Source organism: Nothoprocta perdicaria, unplaced genomic scaffold (assembly GCF_003342845.1).
Source record: "Nothoprocta perdicaria isolate Ctin4 unplaced genomic scaffold, notPer1 scaffold_352, whole genome shotgun sequence".
Classification (NCBI taxonomy): Eukaryota; Metazoa; Chordata; class Aves; order Tinamiformes; family Tinamidae; genus Nothoprocta; species Nothoprocta perdicaria.
This window is the reverse complement of record NW_020455591.1, coordinates 181,195-199,197: the sequence shown is the minus strand read 5'-3', so window position 1 is coordinate 199,197 and position 18,003 is coordinate 181,195. Positions and strand designations below refer to the sequence as shown.

At 37.9% G+C, this 18,003-nt stretch overlaps 1 protein-coding gene across 3 annotated transcripts in view; it reads left to right on the top strand.

Moving 5' to 3' along the window:
* Positions 1 to 18,003, top strand: part of GRM5 (glutamate metabotropic receptor 5) — a 236,006-nt gene that overhangs the window by 161,597 nt on the left and 56,406 nt on the right. For all 3 annotated transcript variants that reach the window (XM_026044175.1, XM_026044174.1, XM_026044173.1), the window contains exon 3: positions 15,242 to 15,477. In XM_026044175.1, coding sequence (XP_025899960.1) covers positions 15,242 to 15,477 — 236 coding nt within the window. The remainder of the gene's footprint in view (positions 1 to 15,241; positions 15,478 to 18,003) is intronic.

Sequence of the window (18,003 nt, the reverse complement as noted above, 5' to 3'; positions counted from 1 at the left end):
GGATTGGTTGCTGCAATATTTAAGCAAATTTCTTATGGGGAAGGCAGTTAGAGATTGAGGATGCAACTCTCATTCTTATTTTTGTCATGGCCAGTATCTGCCAGTTCTGCACAATAAAGGAGCCGTAAAATTGCTGGTCAATGAGAATCAGGTCCACATGAGCAGAAAGACTGTGCAAAATCTAATGGTCCTGATCTAATGGCTTCTTCTGGTCTTCATATCTGAGAGTCCTTTCACATTATATTAAAATTCCTCCTCCACACARGTCATTGAGTGGAAGAGTGGAAATGAAATCTCAGCAATGTTTATTTAGAGAAAGGTTAGGTTTTTCTGTGACATACCAAAACTTCAAGAGATAGAAGAGAAGCCACTGACTACGCTTAGTTTTTCCTGCCCTCACATATTTTAGAAGTAATTTGGGAATAATAAAAGCCTTCTATAACCTATGCTCTTTACTTCACCCCCAATGAGAAATATTTGTATATCTAAGGAACACTAAGAATCAAACTGTTATTTCTTTATGTTACTGACATAAATTCTTACCCAGTAAATGGGAATTAGTATGTGCAAAACTCATCTGAAATCTTTATTGGCACTTGATTAAATGAAAGAATGTTATGCTGAACCCTATCAGGGAGAGTATTTTGCATTTGATGGGTTCTGGTTTTAAATTAATAAAGTAAGTTCTGCATACTTGTGGTACTGAATCTGCATGTTTGTTTATTGGTAAGACAGATATCAAGATATGTTTTACTGTTCTAGTTATGATCACTTACTTAAATGTCTAACTACAAGTACCAATAATTGATTTAAAATGAGTTGAGTATATAGACACACATTTTCTTTGAGCAAGATGCTTGGAGAAAAAGAAAAAAGAGAAAAAAAAGAAAGAAATACAAGCTGCTTTAGCGAAAGAAAGCAGTGGTTTCTTCTGCTTCTTTTGTTTTCTTATTGGATTATGCCATCAAGATGTTAATGTACTCCTGCTTAGACTTGCAGTATGTTCTGGTGTTGATTTATGATTTGCTGCAGCAAAGAATCTGTTAGTCAAGGTTTCACAATCTTGCACTGGATATTTTGTGGATTAGCCTTGTCATTTTAGCACATTTATTATAACACAATATTTTTCAAGATGAGGCTGGCTCTGAAGGTCACAGGCTAACTGATGAAATGCTTGGGTTGTGAGGCCTTTGGCATCATTTCTTCTGACAAGAATAAATCTTGCTTGTGATGTTCCTTATCCGATAATCATTAAAATGGGTGTCAAATGGGTGATGGAAAGGACTTCATGTTTACAGCCAATGGCACCTGAATTATAGCAGATAATTCAGATGATAACTGCTAATAATATAGCAGTTTTAGAAGATGAAGTACTTGTAAAGCTGTTCCACAAAGGAATGCTAGGGATAACTATGGGAGATATCAACATGAGCACAAATGATGACTTAGCCATCACATACTGAAGGCAGACATTGAATTAATTAGAGGGATATGTCTTCATCTGAACAGAGGTAGAAAGGCTGGTGATGTGACTGGTGTCAGTGGCAAAGCTTCAGGTGATTTCAGGAGAACCAGGATTTCAGCATTTTTCCTCTTCTTGGCTTATAGAAGGTCTGACTTGATTTCCTTTGTTACTCTTTGTTCAGTTTGAACAGTGAGATTTTAATGATCATTCCCTAAAAGAAAAAAAAGGTTGCATGTTAATATATGCATTATTAATTAAAATAGCTGATAAAATATATGAAATATGTTCCTTGAAATTTAATTTTGTATTGCTTTTTACAGAGATAATTTTACAGATAAATTTCTGTACTTAATTTACAGATAAATTCTCTGTATTTAATACTTGCACCTGCTCAGAATACCTGCATCTGTACAAATATATTTTTATCTGTAATCATAGTTTTCTTCTTTATATATTCAAAGAATAAATATATTAAAATTAAAATTAAAATTAAAATTAAAATTAAAATTAAAATTAAAATTAAAATTAAAATTGTTGCTCTATAGAAATAATTAAATGCAGCTTTTTAAGTGCTCTTTCAAATTACATTTCATGATGTTATAATAGGTTTAATAATTTCACTACTATGTGAAACAGAGTACATAACAGCTGGTATATACACATGCTGGAATATCTATTGCAATTTAATTTTCATTTTCATGAATAATTTCAGGGAAAAATGCTTTAAATACATATGTTCACAAAAAATAGATACACACACACATATATCTATAAAACATATATATGTATATCAACTTATAGGTATTTATATTATATTTTTAGTCAATAAGTTCAGGGGTTTTATATATATATATAAAACTCAGATGTATATATGTATAAATGTATATTTTATCCATTTCTAATGTTTTTTTTCCAGCTGTAAGGCTATCTCAAGTATCTGTTCATTCTTGTCACTACATTTGCTCTTGGCATAGATATTCTCATTTCATGTTCATAAAAGCTTTGTCTGGCTATCTAATGTAAAATCAGTCTRTAGATGGCAGCCCTAATAAATTATTGGTTGCAGGAAGTTCTAGTTAGAGAATAAACTATTTTTTCTTCTGATGGACAAGATCTGATGAAAAATTATCTTAGTCAAGGCAAGCAAAGTTAATCAGGAAGAAAGCAATAGCATTAGTTTATATTTATGATCATGTTGTGCTACTGTGGGACAAATTGAGGATGCTCCTGGAGGGTCATTWGAGCTGTTTCTTTTTCAGGTGGATAAGTTGCAGAGGAAATAGCTTTGTATTACCATTTGTACTTATCATTCCTATTAAGTCCTATTAATCTAAATGGTCCTTTCATGGCTTTTCATTATGTAGAATTATTAGGTAGATTATATTGCAAAGTGCATTACATTGCCATATCTGAGAAACTATAGTGAAGTCAGACATTCTGGAGAAGACAAAAAACATCATTTTCACAACACACGTGTATATTTATATTATAAAGAGTGTACAGCTTGTGGAAGAAGGGACAGGCCATGTGGGAGGAACACAGGCGCATCACCAGAGAATGCAAATGCAAAACAAGGAAGGCCAAAGCCCAGGTGGAATTAGAGTTGGCGAGGCATGTCAGGGACAAGAGGAAGGGTTTCTATAAGTATGTCAACAGCAAGAGGAAGACAAGGAAAAATGTTAGTGCACTGCTGAATGGGGAAGGAGCCTTGGTGACGGAGGATGCCGAGAAGGCAGAGTTACTAAATGCCTTCTTTGCCTCTGTCTTTACTGCTAAGGCGACCCCCCATGAACTGCAGGGCTCCAGTAGAAGTGATATAAATGGGCTAGAGGAAGACCTTCCGCGGGTTGAGAAGGATTGGGTTAGGGATCACTTAGGCAAACTGGCCACTCAAAAATCTATGGGCCCAGATGGGATGCACCCAAGAGTGCTGGGGGAACTGGCCAAGGTTGTTGTTCAGCCTCTCTCCATCATCTTTGAGAGGTCCTGGAGAGCAGGGGAGGTGCCTGAGGACTGGAAGAGAGCCAAYRTCACTCCAGTYTTCAAAAAGGGCAAGAGGGAGGAGCCGGGCAATTACAGGCCGGTCAGCCTCACCTCYRTCCCTGGAAAGGTGAAGGAGCAGTTCATCCTAGAGAGAATCTCCAGGCATATGAAGGAGAAGAAGGTGTTGAGGAGTAGTCAGCATGGATTCACCAAGGGGAAGTCAGGTCTGACGAACCTCATAGCCTTCTGTGATGGGATGACAGGCTGGCTGGAYGAGGGGAAAGCCGTGGATGTTGTCTACCTTGACTTAAGCAAGGCTTTTGACATGGTCTTCCATACTATCCTCATATGGAAGCTCCAGGAGAGTGGACTGGATGAGTGCACAGTGAGGTGGATCGAGGGCTGGCAGAGCTCAGAGGGTGGTGATAAATGGGGCTGAGTCCAGTTGGAGGCCTGTGGCCAGTGGTGTCCCCCAGGGGTCAGTACTGGGCCCAGTGCTGTTCAACYTGTTBATCAATGACSTGGACGAGGGCACSGARTGCACCCTGAGCAAGTTTGCGGATGACACCAAGCTGGGTGGAGTGGCCRACACTCCGGAGGGCTGTGCTGCCATCCAGAGGGACCTGGACAGGCTGGAGAGTGGGGCAGAGAGGAACTTAATGAGGTTCAATAAAGACAAGTGCAGGGTACTGCACCTGGGGAGGAATAACCCCAGGCACCAGGACAGATTAGGGGTCGACCTGCTGAAGAGCAGCTCCACGGAGAGGGACCTGGGAGTCCTGGTTGACACTAAGWTAACCATGAGTGAGCAGTGTGCCCTCGTGGCTAAGAAGGCAAATGGGATCCTGGCCTGCATCAGGAGGATGTTGCCAGCAGGTCAAGGGAGGCAATCCGGCCCCTCTCCTCAGCTCTGGTGAGGCCGCACCTGGAGTAGAATCATAGAATCATRGAATGCCGAAGGTTGGAAGGGACCTCAGAGGTCATCGAGTCCAACCCCCCTGCTCATGCAGGGTCACCTAGAGCACGTGGCATCCAAGCGGGTTTTAAAGATCTCCAAAGAAGGAGACTCCACAACCTCTCTGGGCAACCTGTTCCAGTGCTTTGTCACCCTCACAGTGAAGAAATGCTTCCTGTGTGCAGTTATATTTATGAGTGAGTACTGTGTGCAGTTCTGGGCTCCCCAGTATAAGAGGGACGTGGAGCTTCTTGAGAGGGTCCAGCAGAGAGCAACTAAGATGATTAAGGGAATGGAACATCTCTTGTATGAGGAGAGACTGTGAGCTGAGCCTGTTTTCTCTGGAGAAGAGAAGGCTGAGAGGGGATATGATTAACATCTGTTAGTTCATGAAGGGAAAATGAAGGGAGGAAGGGGCCAAGCTGGTGGCCAGTGATAAGACAAGGGGAAAYGAGTACAAGCTGAAACACAAGAAGTTCCATYTCCAGGTGAGGAAGAACTTCTTTGCTGTTAGGGTGACAGATCAGTGGAACAGGCTGCCCAGGGAGGTTGTGGAGTCTCCTTCTCAGCAGGTCTTCAAAACCCGCCTGGATGTCACCTTGTGTCACATGCTGTAGGTGTGCCTGCTTGAGCGGGAAGGTTGGACTAGATGATCTSTAGAGGTCCCTTCCAACCTTGAATATTCTGTGATTCTGTGATTCTGTGATATTTGATGGAAATGTTTTCCAGACAACTGTTTCTTTTTCCTGTTTTTCTTTGCTGTTGCTGTTGCTTTACTGTTGCTGCTGCTGACATTATGTAACGAGTGCTTTTTAGACTGTCAGGATGAAAAATTTGCATTTGGAGGAGCTTAGAGTGAATTATAAATATGAGTCAACACAATTAACAATGTTGAAAAGAAAAGCTTCTGCCATATTTGGCATATATATTTCAAGTATGTGAAATAATCCTTCTCTACTACAACACAGCAGTGATGGAAGTAATTTTGGTGTCCTTTCTGATGAAACTGGCTAGGAAAATTACGACCAATTTGCAAAATGTGTTTTAGCTTTTCCTACAGAACACCTTAATGCCATTGCTTTTACATTTACTTTTGGAAGTCCTTATCTAATGTCTATCTAAACTTGCATAAATAGCTTCTCCTCTTTTCCCACATCTCCTCTTGAGAAGGAACCATCTATCAAGTCCCATTACTCTTCTCACCCCCTTATTAAAGCCTTGGCAGATCCTCTTGGATTAGAGTGAGTTTTACATAGGATGCTAGGAGAATATAWTTTGAAGACTGTATAAGGTTCTCTAGGCATCCACAATCTCTTTACTGTTGGTAATATGTCAAATATTTATTTTCTATTTACTAATTATTCAGGAATTAACAGAGTATGCTACATAGGCTGAATAACTGTGGTGTTTTAGAGTTCAGGTCCAGTTAGATTTCTCTTTAATTTAGAATGTAGCCCAAATAATTTATATGTATGGGTATAAATAGCCCATGTAAGTTATATGTACATGTATGACAACCTCCAGTTATGCTAGTTAACTACACAAGATAATTGACTTCTTATTAAGAAGAAATATCTGCACAGGAAACTATATCTTTGTAGACTGGGTGAGAATCAGACTGAACTATTTTGCAGCTCTACAGATGCAGGCAGATGCAAAATTATTTATTTTCTTATGCAAATTAGATGATGGCATAGACTACCACAAYCTTACAAATTGCCATCACCATTTTTCTCAGATAGGCAAAATTTGGATGCTTTGCAAGTAATTAGCACCTACAGTACCCTAAACATGTTATCTGCCAAATGGCCTGCATAGCTACCTCTGCTAGATATCATCCTGCAGAAAACTTGGTGTGTTGTACTGCCTAAAATAATAGCTTCATTTCTTTCCTCTGAATTACCCTTAAATACATTTATCTTTATAGTCTTCCTGAAAAAGAAGACAAAAATAAGGAATTACAAGTTAAAAAAAAAAAAAAAAGAAAAGCAGAAAATCAAGAATCCCTATTAATTACACACTCAATTATTATAAGATGAATTCACAGAAAAGCAAAAATTTACAGCTGCAGATCCCTCTCCCTAAAGCAAAAATTTACAGCTGCTCAGGAAAAGCAGATCATCAAAAAGCAATCGTCCTTTGGGAGTCTGGCATCTCATTGCAGAAGAACATGAAGAGTTTTTAGCATTTTTAGAGCTTTTCAGATATACAAAAAGACCTGAAAGGGTAGCAAAATACAATGAAAAGTAAATTAAAGACTGCCAACATACTCCTACACAGGTGAAGAAAATTTTTCAAACGCTTTTGGTCAGATTTTTATCAGAAAGATGATTACATGTGAGCAGAACAGCAGTTTCCATCATCATTATGTGGCCTGCAAATAGATTTTTGCATAACAAAGTGAGCAAAATAGAACAACCTAATGAATGCACTCATTAACTGTAATACCTTTAGCTGTATATTGAATGGAGGAGGGAAATAAGAGAGAAAGAAGTAATCTCAATAGATTCCAAGATACTGCTGCATTGGGAAATAAGAGAGAAAGAAGTAATCTCAATAGATTCCAAGATACTGCTGCATTTTCAATTTAGTAAATAAATGGAAATACTTTCAGAAGTGAGGGCAGAAGTCTATTTTTATTGTATACATGTATCTCAGCATTTTGTTTTACCTGGAAGTAGTGGGTGAATGGATGGACTAAATATTTCAGACAGTTTTCACAGCTTTCTCTAGTTCACTTCTGGTGTTTAAGTGGCCATAGTTTGTCCAGAAAGTGTAAAGATGCTTTCGGTGTAATGAGTTATTTACTGGACCAAACTAGGGGACATCTTCATCTTTCCACACTATATCACATTGTATCTCTTCTGGCTCATTGCATCTGAGCCATGGAAACAGCAGCCACCAGCCCATTTCTCAATCCTAGGAAAAGAAACTTAAGTGGTATCTACAGGGCTCTTAGCCCTAAAACAGAAAATTAGTATTAATCTCACTGGGATTTAGCTGTGCCAGAGAGGCATAACATCGCTTTTCACTCTTTAAAAAAAGTTCCTTGTAACATTTCACTGAAGTGAAGCAAGAAAATTTTCATACGCAATTTTCATATAACACGYGTAGAGAGAGGCAACTGTCTCTCCAGTGAATGCCATGGAAAAAATTCTGTGCCTGGACCAACTTAACAAATTAATATTTACGTTTCATCAGCCATCATTATGTTTGGGTGTAGCAATTCAAATAATTTGTTCTGTTTAAACAGAATGTATATGGGTATAATTTGAAACACAGAAAGTTCCATCTGCATGTGAGGAAGAACTTCTTCATTGTGAGGGTGCCGGAACCCTGGAACAGGCTGCCCAGAGAGGTTGTGGACTCTCTTTCTCTGGAGGTCTTCCAAACCTGCCTGGATGCCACCCTGTGCCATGTGGGTGATCTCTAGAGGTTCCTTCCAGCCTTAACCATTCTGTGATTCTGTGATTCTGTGATTCTGTGAGTCTGTAATTTCTTAATGCTACTTACCATGTAAGAATAGTTTCACATCTCATGCCAGGTGGCTGGAAGACATGCCATTCACTCTCGACCTTTCCCCATAAATTTCTTGATAGAATATCCCTGATTAATGCTTTTAGAGTGAGGAGCTAACAAAAATCTTGCCACTGAACAAAGAGCCATATTTGCAATACATTGATATTTAGCTTATTTTGTATGATTAGATTCAAATTAGTTTATGGTTAAATTTTCATATAATAGTGGGACTGAGAAGGGCTTAAGTCATTTTTTAGACTGTGGAATTGCACTATATTATCTGGTTGCACTTTTTCTTTTTTTTACCTTTGCTCTCTAATACATGTACTTGTTTAATTTTGAAGCTCATTATAAGTAAAACTCTTCAAATCACAGGTTGTAGATCTTTCTCTGTAATACTTTCAACACAATAAAGTTCCAATTTAGATTAGTGGTATCAGAATACTACTAACAGGCAGAGAGGAACMTCATGAAGTTCAATAAGGACAAGTGCAGGGTCCTGCACCTGGGCAGGAACCCCAGGCATCAGTACARATTAGGGGTTGACCTGCTGGAAAGCAGCTCCACAGAGGACCTGGAAGTCCTAGTTGACACCAAGTTAACCATGAGTCAGAAGTGTGCCCTCGTGGCCAAGAAGGCCAATGGGATCCTGGCCTGCATCAGGAGGAGTGTTGCCAGCAGGTCAAGGGAGGTGATTCTGCCTCTCTACTCAGCTCTGGTGAGGCCGCACCTGGAGTTTTGGGGGCAGTTCTGGGCTCCCCAGTGTAAGAGGGACGTGGAGCTCCTAGAGGGGGCCCAGCAGAGTGACAAARATGATTAAGAGACTGGAACATCTCTCATATGAGGAGAGACTGAGTGAGTTGGGCCTGTTTAGCCTAGAAAAGGCTGAGAGGGGATATGATTAACATGTATAAGTTCATGAAGGGAGAATGTAGGGAGGAAGGGGCCAAGCTCTTCTCATTGGTGGCCAGTGACAGGAAAAGGAGCAATGGGTACAAGTTGAAACACAAGAAGTTCCATCTCCAGGTGAGGAGGAACTTCTTTCCTGTGAGGATGACAGAGCCCTGGAACAGGCTGTCCAGGGAGGTTGTGGAGCCTCCTTCTCAGCAGGTCTTCCAAACCCACCTGGATGCCACCCTGTGCTCTTTGCTCTAGGTGTCCCTGCTGGAGCAGGAAGGTTGGACTAGATGATCTCTAGAGGTCCCTTCCAACCTTAAGCATTCTGTGATTCTGTGAGAATGTGACACAGACAGCAAACTAGATAAAAGACTATCTAAAATATTGGTTGAAGTCAATAATATAAAGCAAAATCTTAACCTGCTGTATAAGATCTAAGAAATATCAGAAACAAATACTTTCATAGGTCACAAGCAAAGAAAATGTAAAGACTGTGTCCAGTGAGCGCATAGGTTTGTTCAGCCACTTAAGAGCTGTTCAGATCCCCTGTCTTAGGAGGATCTTATCAGCATTAGAGATCCAGTTTSCATCACTAAAGGGATTTGAACTATGACAGTTACAGATGTTGTATATTGGGTCAATAATGCAGAATTTGAGAATTGATTATTTTAAACTGAAGGTTGGCCTTAAGCTGTTAAACCTGTGCTTTATTCAGGTTCTTGAGCAAGTGTCCAAAATATTTTTCTTTTAATAAAGTATTATTAAAATAGCCTGAGATTTAAAAAAAATGAATAAAAAGGCAAACTATACAAAGTATTTTTACTTCAGGAAAAAAAAAAAAAAAGCATTTTCCCAGACATATCACAATCCTTAATATAAGRTAACACAAACACAGGGCTGGAATGGACTTCAGGAAGCCATGCAGCCCACCATTCTCCTCTTGTCACATATACTAGCCAGATGTTTGCCTAACCTGTTCTCAGAGACTCCCCAGATTTCCTAAGCAACCTCTTCCAGCTCTTTACACACTTTATGGTGAGGAATTCTTTCCTGAGACCTAAAGTGAGTGCTTCTTCTTCTAAGTCTACTATCTTCCTATCTACCATCAAGATTGTAAAGAGATTACAATCTTTTCTTTTCAGGAGATTTTAATGTACTTGAACAGAGTATTATCCCTCTCCTGGTTTTTGGTTTATGTATTCAGGTTATAAATCTTCAACTAATTCAATTCATCCTGTTTTTTATATCACCTTCCCACTTCTTTTTTGGGACGTAACCTGTCTCCCTACTCTTAATTGGGCTAACGACTTTTGTTAGATGTTATTTTAAAATGTGCCYTAGAACTGTATTTGGTAGCTTTCTCTCTGTAGTTTCCCCTTTCTTTATCTTCCTTCCTTTATAAGGCAACTAGGGAACTATTTAGTGCAACTTCTAATGTCCCTCATTTGTTGAAGCTCATTTTGTGCTTATTTATGTTTTTCTTACATAAAAAGAAAGAAAGAAAGAATTCCCCACAGTATGGAATGTGATATCACATGTGATGTAGTATTAGCAACAGCCAATCTGCATGTGTCATAGGCATCTTATCTTATTATCAACTTTCTACTCTGACAAGCTGATGAATAAGGTAAATGCAGTACTGCACACACCTAATAGACATCTCAGTGTGAGGCTGTTACTCTTGGTGATGTTTAACTGCTACTTTCTTTCACAGTGAGATGTCTTCATGCACAGCCTTATCTTTAAGTCCTAGTGAGATCATTTTAAGGGCATTTCTCGTGGGTTAAAAAATAGGGCGTATTTCTTGTACATAGAAGGAACACATAGGTAAAGAATTTAAAGTCTGTTGCATGAAAATCTTTATTCTTCAGTTCTGTTTGTATATTTTCCAGCTTTTGGGAAGAGCTAAGTCTTGCCACTAGAGTATCCTGCCACAAAAACTGAATCCCCAAAGCAAGTGAATTGCCTCAGTTCCAATTAAAGTAATGTTAGAACTAACAAAAGGCACATAAGAATACAGGACAACATTCTCATGTTCTTTCTGAGAATTTACTTTGTATTTGGAGGTAACCCTCAGACAAAAAAAAAAAAAAAAAAAGTCTGCAGAGAGTTAATAGAGAGGAATTGGGATAGAATCAAGGTAGGAGTATTTTTTCCTGACCCGTAGGAATATGTTAAGCTTTGGAAAACATTTCTTTCTCTCTTCTTATTATGCCTCCTCCATATGAAATTATTCAATACATAAGATTCTTACACTGACTGTGGAGACAATTTCTGCTTTTATAATTGTATGTAGCAATTACGAAATTAAGGATATACATATACTGCATTGACTGTGATATGGAAGAGAGAACTTATCTAACATTCAGTCTGATTTTCTTCTCCTTGATAAACAAAATAAGAAGTAACAGGTAAAAACTTCAGTAAAAATCATTATGTTATACAGATTAGAGCTTTATTTTTGTATATAGTTAAATACAGAAATACATTCCTCAAGAGGGTTGATGAACTGGAGGCGTTTATATACAGTGTGACAAAATTCTTTCTAGAATGATACAGATATTGCCCTAAGGTTGGCAAATGGACTAGTTATTGTCTGTCTCCTTTCAAGCTCTGCTTCTCAAATTGTAAATGCAATTTTCAAACTTTCCCTGGAATCCTGCAAAAGCACAGACACAGAACAAGGTGCCATTCTTACTGGGACAGTGGAAAATGTTGCCCTTTGCAATCCTCCTTGTTGCTGCGTGCATCAGACCTAACTTCTAAATTCGAGTTTGTCTGTAAATACATCTATGGCATGCAGCATTGGAAAACCCAGTCAAATAAATTGGCTCTCTAAAAACAATCCTATACTCTTTGTAAAGAAAAAATATGGGGAAGTGAAAGGATGACTCAAATCCTTATTTCACAAGTTTCTGCAGTACATGTGAGGATGACAGCAGGTATTTGCAGTTTGCCATGATGCCAAGGACATAGGTCAAGATCAAACTAATCAGTGCATTTGCTTCTGTGCTGAAGGTGGAGGTTAAACTACTAGACGCCTTCAAAGAAACTTAATTTMGAATCCTAAGGAGGGAAAAGAGAGATAAGAGTTCAAAGAAAAATCAAATGCTCCAACTATAAGCAGAAACCCACTCTGCAAGAGGACATAAGAGAAAAATATTCAGAGCTCCATAAATCAGAATAAAATTGTAAGGGTCGTGCTGAAACAATGGAGAAAAAACAAGCCTATGTAACTAATTATCAAGGATATTTGTATTTGCTTTAATCTGTTGAGACTCCTTGTAATTATTACTGGAGCACAATTCACCTGGACTTTTTCACTACCTATGAGGAAGCTCTTCTCAACCACTTGTTTACCAGAGCATCCTACATCTCCCACTGCTAATGAAAGAAAAAAAAAAAAAAAAAAGCCTCTTTCACCAATAAAGTCCTGTTTTTTATCAGTGATACCTCACCATCTCTGTGGGCTATAGTGGAGGTTATAGTAGAGTTCTGTTGTAGCTCTTTTTTTCTCCAGTTGAATATCTTACTCCACTTGAAACAGTAGATTTTAATGATGAGCAATATCATTTTGAAGGGTTCATGRTACAACCACCAATCGACTAAAATGATGTTGCTGGCTATTATTATTATTTCATTGAATTGTAATTTTACATTAGGAGAAAAATGTTTGAGGAGATAATGGGTGTCTGTAAGAAAATAAGCAGATGTCTTCCTCTCTGTACCTTTCTAGCTCAAGAACACACCCCTCAGTGAGTTCATAGGATAGGACTGGTCTAATATCACAAAAATTTCCATAGTAACTGCAACATGGCTCCACAATTGAAAGAACACATGCTACTGGTGTTTTTGCATCACTGTGCAAACTGTTATTCTTCTCCACTTTCACTAGCTTTTGAGTATTAACTCAGCATATTATAACAAGAGATATTAAGTGGCTTTATTGACTTGTCCATTTGAGTTGTTGCACTTTGATTAAACCTTACGCATTCACCTCCTAGGAGCTTTTGACCCAAAAGACTMAGCAGAAATAGTTGTTTGAAGAGAAACTCTGTTGAAATAATATGTTCTTCCATGGAAAAGTATAGAAGAAGGACATATGATTTAAAACTGTTATTTCATTTCTTTTTAATAGCTTAAACTTATAAAGTGGTATCTTTAATGCAGATCTGCTTAGAGGGGGTAATCATTCATAAAGTAATATTATAAATTTTATGATACTCTGCTGGGTTAGGTCTACAATACTCTTCCTTTAAAAATGATGAAGAAATTAATTACAGAAAAACAGTTCCTTTTGTAGTTGTTTATGAGACAAATTTTAAAGCTCACATAATCACAGCACAGATCTCATTCTGGTAAATTCTACTCATTATTATTTTTTAAAGCCTACAGAAAATCTATTACTTCTTGCATTCATAAAATCTATCAAATTTTATGAGGAAGGATAAAAACACTTAAAAACTTGCCAAAGATTGAGATGAATATTTCAAAGGAAAGGTTAAATCGTTCCTACATTTTAAAAACACCTCTGTGGCTTTTATCAGCAAAAYGACCTGTAAATGGTTCTAATTCTTAGACCAGTAAATAGTCCTGATATAAAGTGGAGAGTTAAGACWCCTGAGTGCATTTGGGAACATTATTAACATCTATGCCCATTCCTAATTGAGTGTATGCTGGAAGGTAATTTTTCAAAAAGTGCTGTATTTGAGCTGAAAGTCAGTGCTCATCTTTCTCCTTTCATTAATGTATATTTTATTATTTTGTGCTGAGTAAAGCACTTGTAATCTCAAACATGTTTAATGGTCCCTTCATTTTTGTTCCAGACACTAGATACTATTTTTGCCTCTGGGGAAGCTACTTTTACTGGTATTGCTGATGTGCTAATAAGACACAGTCAGATTCCGGGCTTCATAAAAACTGTATCTTGTGTAGAAGGAGTCACAGTGTAAGATCTTGACTCGTGTAATGTGCAATTCCAATAAAATCCCTAGACAGAGAACAGGAAATGTGCTAGGCACAGCCTTCGTGCATGCTCTGAAACACCGGAGCAAAGCTGAAAGCAGACAGTAGATGACCTAAACAGAGCAACCGAGTGATACAACTAAAGGTCACCTAGATCAGTTACAGCACCACTAATTTAAAGAGTTAGGGCTAGCTTTAAACAACTCAAGAAAATTTAAAATAATATGAAATAAGCTTTTTTATTATGGATAGGATGCTCTATACAATTGTTAACATCAATGCTTTTTACAAATATATATAAATATGTTTGGAAAGAAGGAAAGGGAAAGGAATAGAGAACAGTAAAAAGAAAGGGAAAGGAAAAGGGAAGGGGAGGAAGGAAGGGAGAGAGGGAGGGAAGGAGAAAGGGAGGGAGAAGAGGAGAAAGGAAAATGTGAGGGGAAAGAAAAGAAGGAAGGGAAGTCAAGTTCTGACTCTAAGATATGGTCTCATGGGTTACTGACTCAAGCCATGACAAAACATTGGAAATCTGAAATGCTCTAATGACATATATATATATATATATATATATATATATATATATATATATTTAGCAGAGTTGAGCAAACTTTTAAAATGTCAGTTTGTTCAAGGAAATCAGTTACCAAACTGATGGAGGGGCAGGAATTCCCCAGAGATGTTTGAGACATTAAGGTTTTATCCTCTTCCATTACCTATTTTTGATCAGGATGTTGCAAGTCGGTTGGCTAAAACAAGGAGATTAAAATGCTGCATGCAGAACAATGTCACATGAGTCTGCAAGCTCCAGATAGTGGCAAGCAAGGTTTGAGGCTTGGAAGCAACTCATTACACCTGTATGATGCTCTGCTCACCTCCATCAGTCCTGTCGGCAGTGGGGATTGATTGGTATCTCTGCTTGAGCAGTGTCAGTTTATCTTGGGGTGCTTCTCACCATGTTCCATTATGCTTCATAGACACGGACTAGAGTATGACCCTGCCAGTCTTCCCATCAGCACCCAGAGCACCTGCTCTCAACCTACTCTCTTCTTAGACGTGAGTAACGTCACATCAGGGTCAGTAGAAGACTGAGTCCAACTATTTTCTCTCCAGAACTCAGTGGTATTCAGTGTGATGCAATGATGATGCACCTATGCACAGCAAATTTAAGGAGCCATGACTTGTTAACATTGTTTCAATTACCTGAATTTGAGGATGAAGAACATAATATGTGAACAGAAGCTTCCAATTACAAGCAAGTGTAAGAAAACAGAAAAAAAAAAATAGTGAACACTTATAGAGGTATTACCAATGCTTTATAAACTCCACTCTGAGACACAAATGTGGATGTACACTCCTAAGCTCCTAATGCTATTTTCAAAAAAAAAAAAAAAAAAAAAAATCACCTTTCCTATTCTTTCAAAAGGTTAATGTTTTCTCTCTTCTCTTTCTCCCTGCAGTGATGGCTGGGCAGACCGGTATGATGTGACAGACGGGTATCAGCGTGAAGCTGTCGGTGGAATAACAATCAAGCTCCAGTCTCCTGACGTGAAATGGTTTGATGATTATTATCTGCAGCTTCGGCCAGAAACCAACCACCGAAATCCATGGTTTCAGGAGTTTTGGCAGCACAGGTTCCAGTGCCGACTAGAAGGGTTTCCTCAGGAGAATCCTAAATACAACAAAACTTGTACAAGTAAGTGCATGCATTATTTCTGCTCTACATATCTGTAYATCTGAAAGACTAGTGTAAACAGCTCAGGCAGGCTGACCTGATGGGACAGGGATTGGGCCGGAGCTGCCATCCTGCTTCTTCCCACAAGAGRAAGACTAATCAAAACATGAGGGAAATCCAGTCTCAGCCACCAAGGTTCCATGCTTTAGCACTACCCTTGAACAAAAGTTGCATTAACCAAAAGTAATTTTTAATTAGACCTCTAAAGAAACAAATGCATAGTTCCTTAGCACCTAACTCATGCCTATATGTCAAAACTTCAGGTCACTCTACCGCACTAGGCATCTAAGTACAGCTTTTAAATCTTTTCCAAGACTCAGGGCTACTTTTCAAAATAGGGGTAATAATATTGCTTTACCTCACAGAAATATCCACTAAAAGTTATCAGAAGTTCATATGGTCAGTGGTGAAGGTTATTTGCATGTTTCAGATAGAAGGCTAGGTGCTTTAAAAGATATCTTTAAGCAAGTTTTCATTCAGACATGAGTTGTTCCAGGAATAGTTTTGATTAAGCTGATATTTTCCATGAAATTATGTTCATTTTAGCAAAAAAATGCCACAACATTTTTTCATTTTTCCAAAAGAGTGTCAAGAAATAATTTTATTCCAAAATGATATGACCTTTTTTTTTTGCCTTTCTTCCATTAATTTCTCTTTACATCATGATTTGCCCAGAAATGCTCGAACAATGCCCTTTTCTATTGCTATCTAATCAAAAGCAACAGCTTTGGAGCTCTGACTGGAACACTCTGCTTCCTTTATTTGTTAAAAGTAAGTCTTCATGCTGYGATGAATGTATTGGATATTCTCTGYGACATTGGTACTGATGTGTTGTAGCCTTCAGTGTTGGTCTTACGGCACAAAGAAAATAGGCATGAGACCCTACAAAAAGGCATACAGTGACTCTTTTTCAGGTAGTGAATCTCACTACATGTATAACTGAATTTCTCCATGCCTGTGCAGAAGTATGAGAACTGTCAAGGCTTTCCTCTGCTGTTTAGATGATTGCAACTTGTGGGAAAAAAATGCAGCTATGYAAAAGCATTTTTTTACCCTAGGCGCGCCTCGCTTTCCTATTATTCAGCTTTCCAAAAGAACTTTAAAATATTTGAAATATAAGGCAGAAAAGGAGAAGAACTGGTGGTCAGGTGTCCTTTTGGTAAGTGGAAGACGCATCTTTGAAGCTACAAAGCACAGTACTGAGCATGAGCTGAAGCTCCAACAGCTTCACAATTTGAAGATCCAAGAGACTTTCACTCCAAAAAAGAGCAATGTCTTCCACACACCTGAGAGACCASGAAAAAGTTTTAAATGCTAAATAAAGCCATAGATTTACATATCACAAAATCTCACCTAATTGCCTTTTTAAATGCCTGAATCCTTCTCCAATTTTATGCAAAGTCACAGGACTCTGTAGCTGAGCTGCAAATTAAATCTACGAATCCCAAAACCTCAGGGTACACTTTAAACACTCAACTGATTTTCCTCTCATATTTTCTCTGTCTTATTCTTCCAATACACCTTGATACAGATTTTATTTGCTCTATTGACAGATACTGCATATGGAGCAGTAAAATTCATTGATTTCCATGCAGTGATGTAGATCTCTTTCCTGAGATGTCAGTACAGTAGGCATGACTAGATGCAACCTAATAAAGATCTATTTTCTCTCAGTGTGCTGCATTAGCAATGACATTTCAACTTGATTTGTCTGTGTATTTTTTTTATTTACTTTTTATCCACACCAGAGGAATCTAATTTTAGTTTTGTATGAAAGCTTAGGAACTGTGAAATGTGAGTACTTAGGGAGGCTTTTATAGTGCCTAAAATACAATTCACCATGGCACAAAGTTCATCTCTGGGGTGCAGGGAGATGTTRCTTTAAACATTGTCACCCATTCATGGAAATAAGACAACTTAATCATAAAGCTTGAATAGTTCATTTTGCCTAGCATTCATTGCAAGAACACTTATCACAAAGAGATTCTGAAAGAACAACAGTTCAAATAGGTTAGTAAAAGTTAGAAATATCAAATAAACCAGGAAATGTCTAAAAATTGCAATCTGTTGATTTGCAATTCATGAACAGAGAAAAGGGTTAATTTTTCAAATACAGTGTTTGAWTTTTTTTTTCAGCTTTAATATTTTATTTGGTGCAAGGACATGACAATCTAGTAATACAATGGGCTACATTGGCCTTTGCAGAGGGAAAATACATTAAATCACAATTAAACACAAGCTATCCATTGAGAGTGATGRACAGAAAATATTATGAAACGGAAAGATAATTTACTGAGATACCCAAAACAAAACTGTGAGAGTAACTAGGCAAAGTATCTGAAAAACTGTCCAAAATTAATTTTTCTCTACTCATTTCTATCAACTTCTAATAAGTTCCAATCCCCTTACATACAATTAGTTCATGCTGAGGTGAAAATTTTAGCATCAAATCCACTTTTCATTTGCAGATTTGAACATACTTACTTA